Source organism: Rhagoletis zephyria, unplaced genomic scaffold (genome assembly GCF_001687245.7).
Source record: "Rhagoletis zephyria isolate East Lansing unplaced genomic scaffold, Rhagoletis_zephyria_1.1 Rzeph_scaffold_08131, whole genome shotgun sequence".
NCBI classification, from domain to species: Eukaryota; Metazoa; Arthropoda; class Insecta; order Diptera; family Tephritidae; genus Rhagoletis; species Rhagoletis zephyria.
Window position 1 is genome coordinate 4,702 of NW_016165211.1, and position 12,573 is coordinate 17,274.

A 12,573-nucleotide genomic window follows, 5' to 3' on the forward strand; every position below is an offset into this window, starting at 1 on the left:
TTTTTTTTTTTTTTCGACAATTGAAAATAGCCTTTCAATGACTTTGGTACTTTTTTCTTAACTCGAAGAAGTAAAATACATATTAAAAAAAAAAAAAAAACTTATCTAAATTGGGTATTTGCTGAGAAAATTTTTATTTAACTTAATTCAATTGCATTGTATTATTACAAAAAAATATATTTTTCTCAGCGAAGGCGATACCTTTTGAAAACCAATGCTAATGATTTTCAAAAATCAAGCAGAAGCCAAAACATTTTTTAGCTAAAAACTAAAAGTATTTTTTCTTTTAAGTATTTGGTGTGGAATTTTTTAGTTTAATAAATCATTGATTTTTGACAAAAATTGTTACAAATTTTTTTTAGCATTTTTTTTTTAATAAACTCTGAAAGCTCAGCTGTGCTATTCAAATTTTAGTTTTAGTTTTCTATTCGTTGTTTATTTCCGTATATAAGTGTACATCTGTATATAATATATTTAGTTTTCACTTCACTTCAACAAATACATATCGTACATATTTTTCATCACAAAGTAATTTCATTCGCGTAATTTTCCGTTTTCACGTTCCACACAAGACAGTACTGGCAGCGGCAACGGCATAAAATAAACTGACTAAATTATCCTGAAGAAAATTTCCGACGTTTGTTATTTTTGGAAACGCATAAAATATATTATCAACGTTTTGATGTGCGCACAGTGGCGTTGAAAATTATTGCAGCACCGAACATACATATGTTGCAGCTGCATTCGTATGTTGTATGTATGTATCAAAAAAATTGTATTTTTCACACGCAGCGCAAGCGACAAAAAAAAATATTTGTTTCTTGTTTGAAAACTTTTTTACTTTTTCTTACACATTTAAGTAAAATTCGACCGCGCTGGAGGCATACTTTTTGCACATAGTGTATGTCGTATTCTCCACAAAAAAAAAATAAGCAGAGAAAAAATATCTTAAAATTTTCGAAAATTTCTCAAACGTAAAAATAGTGCGATCATTGCTATTTTCGTCATGTAGGTATGTGCTATTAAATCGCGCGCGGTGGCTGTTTCGCTTTGTCGCTGCTCGCCAAAAAGGTGCCGAGAGGAAACAAACACTGTGTGCTTCCGCACATACTTTTGCGCACTCAGGTGTATACACAGGCTAGCTCACTAGGCACAGAGGTAAAAATTCATTAATTGCATTTGAATTTCACAAGTGTACACACACATGTACATATGTACATATAGGTGTATTTTCTATGAAAATGATTAAATAATAATATTTTTTTTTTGTTTTTAATATGTAGCGCGTTTATTTATTTGACACATTTGTACGCTAGGAATTTTTCACAACGTCTCGAGCGCGTTTTTTATAATGCACTAGAAACAATAAATATTTCTTAACATTTTCGCATGATTTTGTATGACATTTTTATTAAATTTTTTAACTCTTCATTTTTTATTTACTTATAGAATCCTTATTTTCCGGTAACCAACGCCGCCAAACACTATAAATTTACAAGCGATCAATTCCGCCTCCGAGTGTGTACTAACTCAGCTAAAGGCAAAAATTGTTGCAGGAAGCGGACTAAAGCTGCTTGGCTAGCAATATATGCACATACATACATATCGCACACCATCTGCAAAAGAGGCACAACTCAAAATTTGACATTTTTTGAAATTATGCGCTAAAATTGTACACAGAGCTTTTATTTACCTTTCAGCAAAAGCTGGAGCAAATTTTTATTATAATTTGTTGAAAAAAAAAAAACCTAAGCTAAAGTCTCCCAGGCCCATATGATTATCATGTGCTAAGAAATAGTTTTTCGCATTTTCTGAAAATAGTGTAATTTTGAGTTGTGTCATTTTGAAGACGGTGTGCGATATGTGCAATTACGGTGTTCCAAAAATACATGTGGAAAAGTAAAGTCCGAATTTTTATACTCTCACCCCCAGGAGAGAAAAAATGTACCCCTTTAGAATTCTTGAATATCAAAATATTTCCATCGGAAAGCTCTGTTTCTCTTCAGGACATTCCCAATAATAATACTCAATTATTTATTTAACCAGTTTTTCATAGTAACTATATTTTATAGGTCAGCCAAGCCCTGCCAGAAAATCTTTAGTATTAAAAAATGGTTATACAAGCAATTGGGTATTGTTATTAGAAGTCTCCTGAAGAGAACCAGAGTTTTCCGAACGAAAAAATATTGATTTTCAAAAATTCTATACCATTTCTACGAAAATAGAAATAAATATTTTTTTGATTTCAAAATATAGATTTTTTTTTCGATATAGAACATTCCTAAGGGGTAAGGGCATTGAAGTTCCGACTTAACTTATTTTGGACCACCCTAATGTGCATACACACATTTATTCATGAATATGTACAGTTGTTTATTAGACTGCCTCACGCTCAAAACAAAGCGAATTATAAAATTTAGTAAGTTTTAAAACTGAATTGAATTAAAATTAAAAAAAAAAAAGTTTTTTTTTCATTTTAAGCGAAAATACTCCTGCTTTGGAATTATTTGATTTCACGTGAGAATGTTTGTATTTTCTGTCGCCCATTTTCATTCGGAGAATAATAGTTAAAAGCAAAAACAAAATACAAGTAGTTATTGTATTAGCAGAATTCGCCTTGATTACAATTTAACGGCCAAAAATTTATGTAAAAATAATGTTTTTTAAAAGCTTTTGATCGTCAGACAAGGGATATATTTTTTTATTTTTTTATTTATTTTTAAACCATAAAAACTCTCCGTAAAGAAACAGAATAAAAAAACAAACAGATAGCAAAACCAAATAAAAAAATATATGCTACCTTAAAAAACCAAACTCAAAATTAAATATCTAGTGCGCTTCAGCCACACAACTGAAATTAAACTTCCTTCGCTTCATTCCTGCTCTAAGAAAAAAAATGATTTTTTCAAATTGCTTTTTTTGGTTCTACCAAAAAATTTTTAAAAGAAAAAGTATTTCAAATTAAATATGTTTTTAATGTCAAACAATTTTGTTTAAATACTTTTAGGAAATTTCCATAATTCAAACTGAGCAGTTGAAAACATATTTACATACTTTGGATGTAGCTGAGTGTGCAGAGGTACTTGCTAATTATTTGTTAGCCTCCAGACGCAACATGTTAAAATTATTATATAAATTTTTGTTTTGTGTTTCCGCGCTATGAAAAAGCATCAGTGAAGTGCATAACGAAAGCGTATTCAATCGAAAAAATCGCCAAATAAAAATCTGTTTAAAGTAAACAAAATATCGCATGGTGCCAAATCATTTGTTTTAGCTTCATCCTTAGTCTTCGTATACGTATTATATTTCATAATCCCCTTATTGTTCGTCTTCGTATTCATATTGGTCTTCGGCTACCTGCTTTTTTTCGTCTCGTCTTCATATTCTTGTTCGTATTGGTCTTCGTGTTCGCGTACATCTTCGTATTCGTCTTGACCTTCGTTTTCGTATTCGTCTGAGTATTTGACTTCTTATTCGTTTTCATATACGTCACCGTCCCCGTCTTCGTATTTGTATTCATTTTCATATTCATTTGTATTTGTATTTGTATTTGTATTCGTATTCATATTCGTCATCGTATTCATCGTCAATAAATTCGCATTCGCGTTCATCTTCGTATTCGTACTCGACTTCGTATACTTTTTTTCTTCAAATTCCTTTTCTTCTACGTATTTGGTTTCGTATTCGTCTTGTTACTCGCCTTCGTCGTAGTCGTCGTCGTTGTCGCCGTCTTCGTATTCGTATTCGTATTCGCTTTCATGTCAGATACCTAAAGTTTTAAAATCTTTTTACCACCAAAGGCATCTACTAAAAAATTTTACACCTAACGACAAAAAATACGTTACGCGAATGACATCGAATTGCGAAGAACTATTTTTGTGGGACCAAACAACAAATTTTATGGTTCGCTTACCTTACGCGGTATTTTTTTTTTTTTGGTAGGCACCCTAATGTATGTACTTAAGTGTATGTATAGGTGGAGAAGAGCATTTATTTTGCATTTAAATCTGAGCTAATGTACGAATTTATGAACAATTGATGCACGCACGTTGGGTGCTAGCTACAATCGAAAGAGTAGAGAGAGTGTGAATAAGGTGGTGAGAAAATTTCGATGAAGACCTTTTATGGAATTGTGGGACTAATAAAGGCAAACATGAACTAGTGAATAAAAATCAGGTTGATAAAAAAAATTGTTTTCATCCTAACTTTGCGTCTCCACTGGCAAAAATTATTGCCTGATATGCGTTGGCATTTTTTATCTTGATAAAAGCATTTGTAAGATGGCATGTAACAGGTACACATCAAAGTAAGTCACGTAGTTTGCGCACTAATGAAAATGTAGCTGTCAAACTGGCGGCAATATTTAAGTATTATATTCATATTTTTTTTTAAGTTTAAGTGTTGGCCGATTGCACATTTCTAAAACACTCTCCAAACTTACCGCTTTGTTCTTCAGTAGATCGCTGTCGTCATCGTCATCTGCGTATGAAGTTTTAGTAATCGTAGTAGTTGTTGTTTGTTTCGTTGTCGGCAAAACGCTTTCCACACCTCTCATTATGACACTAGCACCTAAAAATTTATTCAGCAATGAACGCGCCTCCCTATCCTCAGCAGTATCGCCAGCTTCCACCACTGCAGTGACGAAATCACAATTAGCTTTCTTTCAAGCACGAATATGTATTTCTTTTCAAAAACTCACCATAGTCCGCGTTACGCATACGCTCCAGCGCATCGTCTACGCTTGTTACCACTTTAGTTTCACCGCTGCTGTTCAGGAAGGAGCGCGTGGACTTGGTCGACGAACGTGTACTCAAATGGCATTGATCGCTTTCGTTGTCTTCGCCCTCGGTGAAAATGCGTCGCGATTGCTTTTGACGAAGCTGCACATTGTGTTCATCGTCCGAGTCTGCTTCCGTCGAACGATAGCCATGACCGCTGCGTGATGTGCTGGTGTATTTTTCCGTAGTAGTTTCGTATGCATCTAAAAGAAAAAATATCAATACTCAAATTAGAAGGAGCTCATCGCGCGAAAGTTTCACATTTTCATTTACCTCCACTGGGGTCTGTTGAAGGTGCACGACTGGTGCGCAATATCAATCCGGCTTTTGGATAGCCACCCGACTTTTCTGTTGTCGATTGCGCAGACTCTTTCCGTACGAATTTCTCACTCAGCTCTTTCACAGAACCACGGCGCACATATTTGCTGGACGTGGTGAAGTCTTCTGAATCTGGCTGTATTGCCTCTGGTGTTTCAAAAACCTTACGAGTATTCGATACGTAAAAATAGTGAATAATGCAATGTGAAAAAGTCGTATAATCAACTTACATAGTCCTTATCGATTTTCTCGAATTTCCTGATAACATCCACATCATTTTGCGATGATTTTCGACTCTGCTCAACAGTTTTTTTGATTTCCTCGAGTTCATCTGCGTTTGTCGAATAAATGTATTCCTTCCTTTCGACTTTCGGCTTTGTTTTGTTATCAGAATAATATTTCTCCTCGATAACATAGCCTGTGACTTCTACGCAAATTAAAAAAAAAATATTAATAATAATAATTCAAAATTATTTATTTACTACCCACCAGCTTCCCACTTACCTTCGGTTGCTTCACAGGGTTGGCTTGGTTTCTTCTTTTTTAGCGCCTTTATACCGAATAACGGCAAACCATTTTCGTCTGTCGGCCCAATGCCATAACTCGAAGTGATCGAATCCTCTTCGAAGTTTCTGTTCTGAGCTTGTCGTTGACTCGTTGTCTTTGTTGTAGCCTTCGTTGCGGTAGTGCGCGCGGACGGCGCAGCTGGCAACTTACGCGGCGTACGCGGTGTGCTACTAGGACTCTTGAGCAAATTTTTACGGTCTACCCAAATAGGTGCATTTTCTTCAACGGTCGGTTTACTTGATTTTCGTTCTGGTGAGCGTGTGGTTTTAACTGTCGTTACTTTCGAGATCGTGTACAATTCGTCACGTTGTTTGGGTGTTCTGCCTTGTGGACTTGGCGAGCGTGGGAAGGATGGTTTTCTGGCCTCAGGACTCTTCGTACGTGTGCCAGCTGCAGGTTTGGTTTTATAATCAGGACTTTGTTTGCCGTCCCTTGCAGGACTTTTAGATTCAGGACTATAACTGCGCTCGCGGCTCTCCTCTTTCTCGAAACGTTCCGAACGAGAGCTATTAAATGTCTCTTCAGAGAAGTTTCTCTGCTCGCTTCTTATAAACTCTTTATGTGTGGAAGACATCGATGAATCTGCTCTATGACGTACCCCTTTTACGGATCCTTGGGGCGACTTAGTTTCGGGACTTGGTTGTCGTTCATGGTTTGTTTTCGTAGGACGTTTAGGGCTTTCGCTGCGACCGTTCTGTATTTTAGCATTAGTTGTAGTCTTTGTGGTAACTTCTTCTTCTCGACGAAATTTGCCATATGGTTTCGGACTTTCATTGCGATCGTATGGAGATTTTCTTGGTATATCTTCGATTTCCGATACTCGGCCACTCTTTGTTGTCGGTGTTGGGCGTTTTGGGCTGGGCTTACTCTCGTATGGCCTCTTCGTTTTCAAATCCTCATGAATTGTGTCAGTTTCTTCGTGATGTACATTTGATGTGTAAGTAGATGTTTTATGAGTTGAGCTAATGGACTTAGATGTTTTAGTTTCGGTTTTCCTTTTGTCAACCACTTCAGTATTGAGTATGTTTTTCTTAACCAAACGTATTTGTGCCCGGATCCGGCGTCGCAGCTCATATGAAGTTACTGTCTCTAATAGACGCTCCAATACTTCTAATTCGAAAATACTTTCGACATCGATGTCTTCGGAAATACTCGCTGTACGTTGGGGCTTTTGAGGCACATCAAACTTCACAGCAGCATTTGGTCGTCGTTCGTAATTGCTTTCTGATTCGAACGAGGACTTGCGTGAGTAATTGTGTTTATTTACTTCTAGGGAATCACGGCGAATGTGTTCCAAAGAGCTGACTGTGTGATCCATATAAGAGGGTCGCCGACCAACGGGTGACGGTGAACCGTCGCTTCCGCTAGGCCTTTGTACCTTCGGTGTAGCGTTGCTTTCGAAAATATTACGTCGAGCAGCCACCGTATCGGCTGCTATACGAGTGCGACCAATTGTGGGCGTAGAAGTTGGAGTTTTGACTTGTGTGGGGCGTTCTGGAACGGTTTCAACGATTTCTATGTCAGAACAATCTGAGGGTGAACTGTGCTCAATTGTGCGTTCGGTTACTTGGGCAACTTTAGTGATGGTGCTTCTTGTATCTTTTTGGGTAGGACTGTGTGAGAAAGTTTGGGGTTTTTGTTTTTCCTGTGAGGGAATCTTTCGCATGGGTTCTTTTTGTGTCGGAGAAAACCTTTCGATTTCAGTTTGTACGGTTTCCAAGTAATCTTTTGTCTTTGAAGAGCTTCTGCGACGTGTTGTTGATGCAAACTCTGTTTCGGATTCAATAGTTTCATAGTCATGAACATTAGATAGAGATCCAGCAGATGGTTTACGTTCTGGATAATGGCTATCAGGCTCCGTGGATTGTTTACGTGGCCCTGAGTTCGGTTCATTCAATGGCTTATGCCTGTTTGAATAAGGATACTTCGTGTATGCTGTCGTTGATGGCAGTCGGGCAGTTGTTGAAGGCACAGGTGCCTTCGGATCAGTGCCTGGTTTACGCCCAGTGGTACTTGAAAGCGGAACTCTATTAACTTTTGGTTCTATAGTGGTTTTGGATGTCGGTTTTTTCTTATCAGAAGTTTCAAAACGAGACCTGGTCACAGCAACTGTGGAAGTTTGAGGTTTTGTGGGACTTTTATAATTTTCAGGTTTAGTTGCCGAATGCGAAGGTTTACGTTCTACGCTCTTGGACTCAATTTTTTCATTATCTTGCAAGTTAATTTTCTTTGTAGTGTACACTGTTTGCTTTGCATTGGTCGTTATTGGATGCTGTGGCCTACAAGAGCCTACAGGCTCTCTCTTGCTAGGCGATTGTGGTCTAGGTTTAACGTTCTTATCGTAAATTGAGGGCCTGGATAAAATGTCCTTCTGACGTTTTAATTCAATTTTCGTTGTATGATCCCTTGTGTGCGGAATTACTTCATCACTTTCGGGCCCAGCAGCGGTTCTGTCAATAAATACTTCCTCTTCTACGTACTCGACATTTCGGTTGCCTTTTGTGGTGCTTTCAAATACTGTTGGCCGAGCGAGTATATCTTTCTGGCGTCGTTTCTCAATTTCGATAGTGTGATTTTGAGAAAATGGCGTTAATTCTTCATCACTAAGATCTTCGGGATACTCGGGCTCGCTTTGTTTCGAAATAGTTCGTTCAATTTTCGCCACTAATTCGGGTGACCTTTGTGGAACAGTGGGTGCCAGTTTTTCTGCGGTGCTTAAGAATTTATTTACTTTTTGTGAGACAGTCAAAGTGCAGTCATCCTTCTGTAATTCTTCATCCAAGTCGGTGAGGCTTGGTCGCTCAATCTCCCTTACTGTTGTGATTGGCTTCACCACCTCTTCTGCTGTCTTTATGAACTTGTTAACCTTTTCATCAACTGTCAACAAACAGTCATCGTTATCTGGCACCTTAGGCGTTTTATCGAATTCTCTGCTGAATGGACTGGACGCTTTTGGTTTTTTAATTTCTTCAGCTGTATGTGTAAACTTGGAAACCTTTTCGTGAACACTCAAAAGGCAATCATCATCAGGTCTATCGATGGATGGGTATTCAAGACTTTGAGGAGCTTCGATTGTGGGATTATCTAATATATCATCTTCTTCCAGGTCTATCAGTTTCGAAATCTTTTCCGTTTTCACCTCCGATATGTGGCAGTTAATGAATTCATTGGATTCTTCTTCTAAAATCGGTATGTTTTTGATGACAGGTTTTTTTCGTGGCTCATCCTCAGGCTCTTGAACGACATCTGGGTAACGTGGCTTGCCAGTATTTATATGTACCGGTACTGGTGTTGGCACAATTTTGTCTGGTGATGGCTCCCGAGAACTCTTCGCATGCTGTATATCAATGATGACGTTTTCCATATCTTCACTGTTGATTAGCTTGTCAGTCGTGGTTAAATTTATGGTTTTTGTGGTAAAATATTTATTAGGTCTTCGATCAGTTTTCGGTGTTGGACTGTGTGCTGTTGCGTCTACCTCTGTTCTCTTCACTGGTTTCTCAGTAACCTTCATGACTTTCTCGCTGGTTGAGCGAGTCATCTTTACGTCCTTGTCCTTGCGCGACACACTGGGCACGGGAGCAGACTCCTTTCGCTCAGTGACGGGGAATCTTCGGAACGGTTTAGTCGGTGAAATTATATCTTCCGGAACGGTTTTCTTGGGCTGGGACTTGTGTTTCTCTGGCGTCTTTTCGGTGGGCTTAGGCGATTTCGGACCCGTGTGATCAATAATGATTTCTGTGTGCACCGAAATGTTACTCGAACGTCTTCGCTCTGTAAGACGAGTTGGACTCATTTCGGGTGAAGAGTCGGACTCCGTGATAGAAGGTTTCTTATTTCGGGTTGAAGAACGTAGCCGATCTTTAATTGGTGAATTCGGAGACTCATTGTTTGGCTTTTTATGTGGCTTATCGGCAGTTGTAGGTGTATCTATTTTCTGAACACGTTCGGGCCGCGTCTTTGATGGTGATATTGGCTTATCTTTTTTAACAATATCACGTTTCTCCGGATATTCAGGCGATTTAGAGTTTGACGTAGTGTTGGTAACAGTTCTGGTAGTTGACGTGTTCGACTCGCGTGTTTTAGGCTTCGACTCAACAGTTACTTTTGTTGTAACTGTAGACGGTCTTGAAGGGGATTGCTTCAAAGGCGACTTTTTACCACCAGTTGCAGGTTCAGATGTCTTCCTAGTCGGACTAGTATTTGGAGATGTAGTTTTTTGACCAGGCAGCTTTCTATTGGGTTTCAACGGTTGCTTCTTTTCTGTGCGTTCTTCGATTTGGAATTCTTCGATATATTGCATCTCTCTCTCTGATACAACAGTATCTGGCTGAGATTCTTCATCCGTTTCCTTTTCAGGAGACTCCGATTCACTCGTTGAAGACTCCTCTCGCTCTTCATATTCAATCTTCCCCCCTTTGGTTACTTTCTTTACAATCTTCGATGTTCTCTTATTGGTAATACACTCATCTTCAACCGATATGTCTTTCTTAACCAGCAGTGTTGATTTACGTGTAGCTTCAGTAGGGACTTTCCTTTCCGGAGAACTGTCTTTAAAGGGTACTACCGTCTCTTTGCGAATACACTCAACTTCCTCAACAAGTTCCTCATTGTAAACATCATTGGGTTTGTTAGTTTTGGGCTTATCAAGCGGTTTAAGGGCCTCTTTGATGTTGTTTAAATAATTGGGCTCATCGTCATCACAATCCTCAATTTTAACTTCGAACTTTGTGATATTTTCGGTAAGTGGCGCTTTTTCATCAGACTCATCTTCTGGTTTTTTATTGTAACTGCCTGGGGTGTCACCATAATTTTCCATTCCAAGAATTTGACGACAACGATCCTCAAATGTTTCTCTGGGGCTAACGCCCTTTTTCTTAAAGCTTGGGGAGACAGGTTCCGGTTCAGGTGCTTTGGAGAAGAATGCTCCATCTGGAGTCTCCTTAGCTTGACTTTCAATTGCAATAAATTCTTCGTTATAATTAGTATTGATGTTTGTAGTTTTATTGGTTGTTTTGAAGAGTTCCTCGACTCGCTTAGTTTCATCTAAAGTAGATTTTCTATCGACCGGTTCATCAATGGGTTCATCTGGCTGCCGATTGTTATCCGTACGTGGTTTCCCTTCAACAATATTAGTGGTCCTGGTGGTAATAGTTTTTACAGTTATCTGCTCATTTGGTTTTCTTGTAGGACTGCGATCAGCTTCAGGTTTCCTTGGCGCTCCTTTTCCTACAACCGGCTTTGATGGCTCCCTGTTTTTCGGTTCACTACGCGTAGTCTTTTCGACATCTACGGATTTCAATATAACATCTTTTTTAGTAGTAGTCGTTTCGAATGTTATCTGATCGTCGTCGTCACTCAAGATTGCATCTATTGGTTGTCGCTTTATTGGCTTTTCACGCTCTGGTTCGCTCCTTTCCCCAATTTTAGGTTCATCTTGTTCGCGGAGTTTCTCCGGAACTATGGGTGTATGTTGCTTAAAAGATATTGAATTATTAGTATCAGTAATCACTTGATGAACACTACCGTCGATTTTTGTATTTTTAATGAGTGGTTTTGATTTTGGTTCATTGTCATCAATTTCGCTTGGTTTCCGCTCTTCATAATTAATGTTTATAGTTTCTTCATAGATTTTTGTGTTCGTTGCTACAGTTTCCTCAGTTGGCTTTTGCTTGTCGGTAGTTTTAGACGGTCCGATTGGTTTTTTAGTGGTAGGCTTGCAATAATCTGGACTATTAGGCGCTAACCCGCTTGAATCGTTTGTAGGTATATTATTAACCGGAAATTTGTCTTTCACCTGCCGTTCGATTGTTATGAATTCCTCGTTAACATTGTTTGTTATTTTGGTCCGATCGGTTTTATTGAAAAGTTCTTCAACTCGTCTAGTTTCATCGGTCACTATAGGATTTGCCGATTTAGGTTCATCTAAGCGTACCGTTTTTATTGTAGTTGTCGTGAAAATACGGTCTTGATCCTCATCGTCAGAAATGTCTACAGGCTTGCTAGCGCTTAATATTGGTTTTCTAGCTGGGCCTTTCTGTGTTGGGCTGTGTTCATCATCGCTTGGTTCAGACTCATTATCAACTGTAGGTGCTGGTCTTGTATACTCTGGCGAGGTATGTGTAACGCCAAAATTTGCTGGTTTTGTTAGTTTAGCACCTTTTGGTTGTTTTGTTGGCTCATCTTTCGTGGGCTTTTTCTGCACGGGTTCAGTGGTTTTGATATCTTCAGGCTTTCTAGTTGGCGAAACATTGCTCTTGCGAGTTTTTACAGTGTCAACTGTAATCTTACTGGTGTAGAAGTTGCTTTTGTCTGAGGTGGTCCTGGTCGGGCTATGATCATTTCTAACATAATCTTTTTCTAAAGGCCTTTTTTCAATCGGTTTCTTTTTGTCAACTGTTTTCTCGTTCGCCGGTCTTACAAGCTCGGGCTTTTCAGATTGATCGTCAATCTCTATGGAATATGTTTCTCCGTTGCGTTCGCTTTTTATTGTAGTATTAAAAGTTTCGCTTTCTATTATTTTTCTAGTGGAACTAGTTTCAGGCCTCCTGTCTGTTGGTTGTTTGTTATCGATTGGGGTTTTTTTATTCCGGTTTCCATACGCAGGCTCATTCGGTCGATTTGAGTCATCAGTTGGCTGTGGTTTTTGTCTATGAGTCGATTTCGAAGTTATATTTGAGTCAGATGGTTTTCTTGTCGGTTTCCGATCATCCTCAATGTGTTGAGTATTTTCTTTTCGTGTTGTCTTAGATGTTGTGGATGTGGTTTTCGAGTTTGTAACATCGGAAGTTCGCCTTGTCGGACTAGTAGGCATATTTGTAGGTTTCCTTTCAGTTGGCGCTTTTTCTTCAGGCTGTGCTCCGTGTTTCTCGAACGGCTTTCTATTTAAAGGTTCATTTGGTTTTTTACC

The 12,573-nt window shown here is 38.6% G+C and overlaps 1 protein-coding gene and 1 long non-coding RNA gene across 2 annotated transcripts; both read right to left on the bottom strand.

Moving 5' to 3' along the window:
* Positions 1-9: 9 nt before the first annotated feature.
* On the bottom strand, positions 10-1,517 carry LOC108374784 (uncharacterized). The gene is made up of 2 exons (XR_001849082.1): positions 1,444-1,517; positions 10-61 (listed from the first exon to the last, which is right to left on the bottom strand). It is a non-coding gene; the product is annotated as an uncharacterized LOC108374784 (long non-coding RNA).
* Positions 1,518-3,664: 2,147 nt separating this feature from the next.
* LOC108374783 (titin-like) lies at positions 3,665-12,567 on the bottom strand. The gene is made up of 7 exons (XM_017630805.1): positions 12,090-12,567; positions 5,601-12,053; positions 5,327-5,523; positions 5,052-5,259; positions 4,700-4,981; positions 4,442-4,632; positions 3,665-3,769 (listed from the first exon to the last, which is right to left on the bottom strand). Exons 1-7 carry the CDS (start codon positions 12,475-12,477, stop codon positions 3,665-3,667), a joined length of 7,824 nt encoding a protein of 2,607 aa, XP_017486294.1. The 5' UTR covers positions 12,478-12,567.
* Positions 12,568-12,573: the final 6 nt, after the last annotated feature.

Bases quoted from the DNA above. Each gene is read 5' to 3' on its own strand.
- LOC108374783 (XM_017630805.1), bottom strand. From the start codon at position 12,477: ATGCCTACTAGTCCGACAAGGCGAACTTCCGATGTTACAAACTCGAAA. The intron at 5,260-5,326 runs GTAAGTTGATTA...AATACTCGTAAG, and splicing joins AGAAAATCGATAAGGACTAT to GTTTTTGAAACACCAGAGGC. The intron at 3,770-4,441 runs GTAAGTTTGGAG...TTAAAACTTTAG, and splicing joins ATCTACTGAAGAACAAAGCG to GTATCTGACATGAAAGCGAA.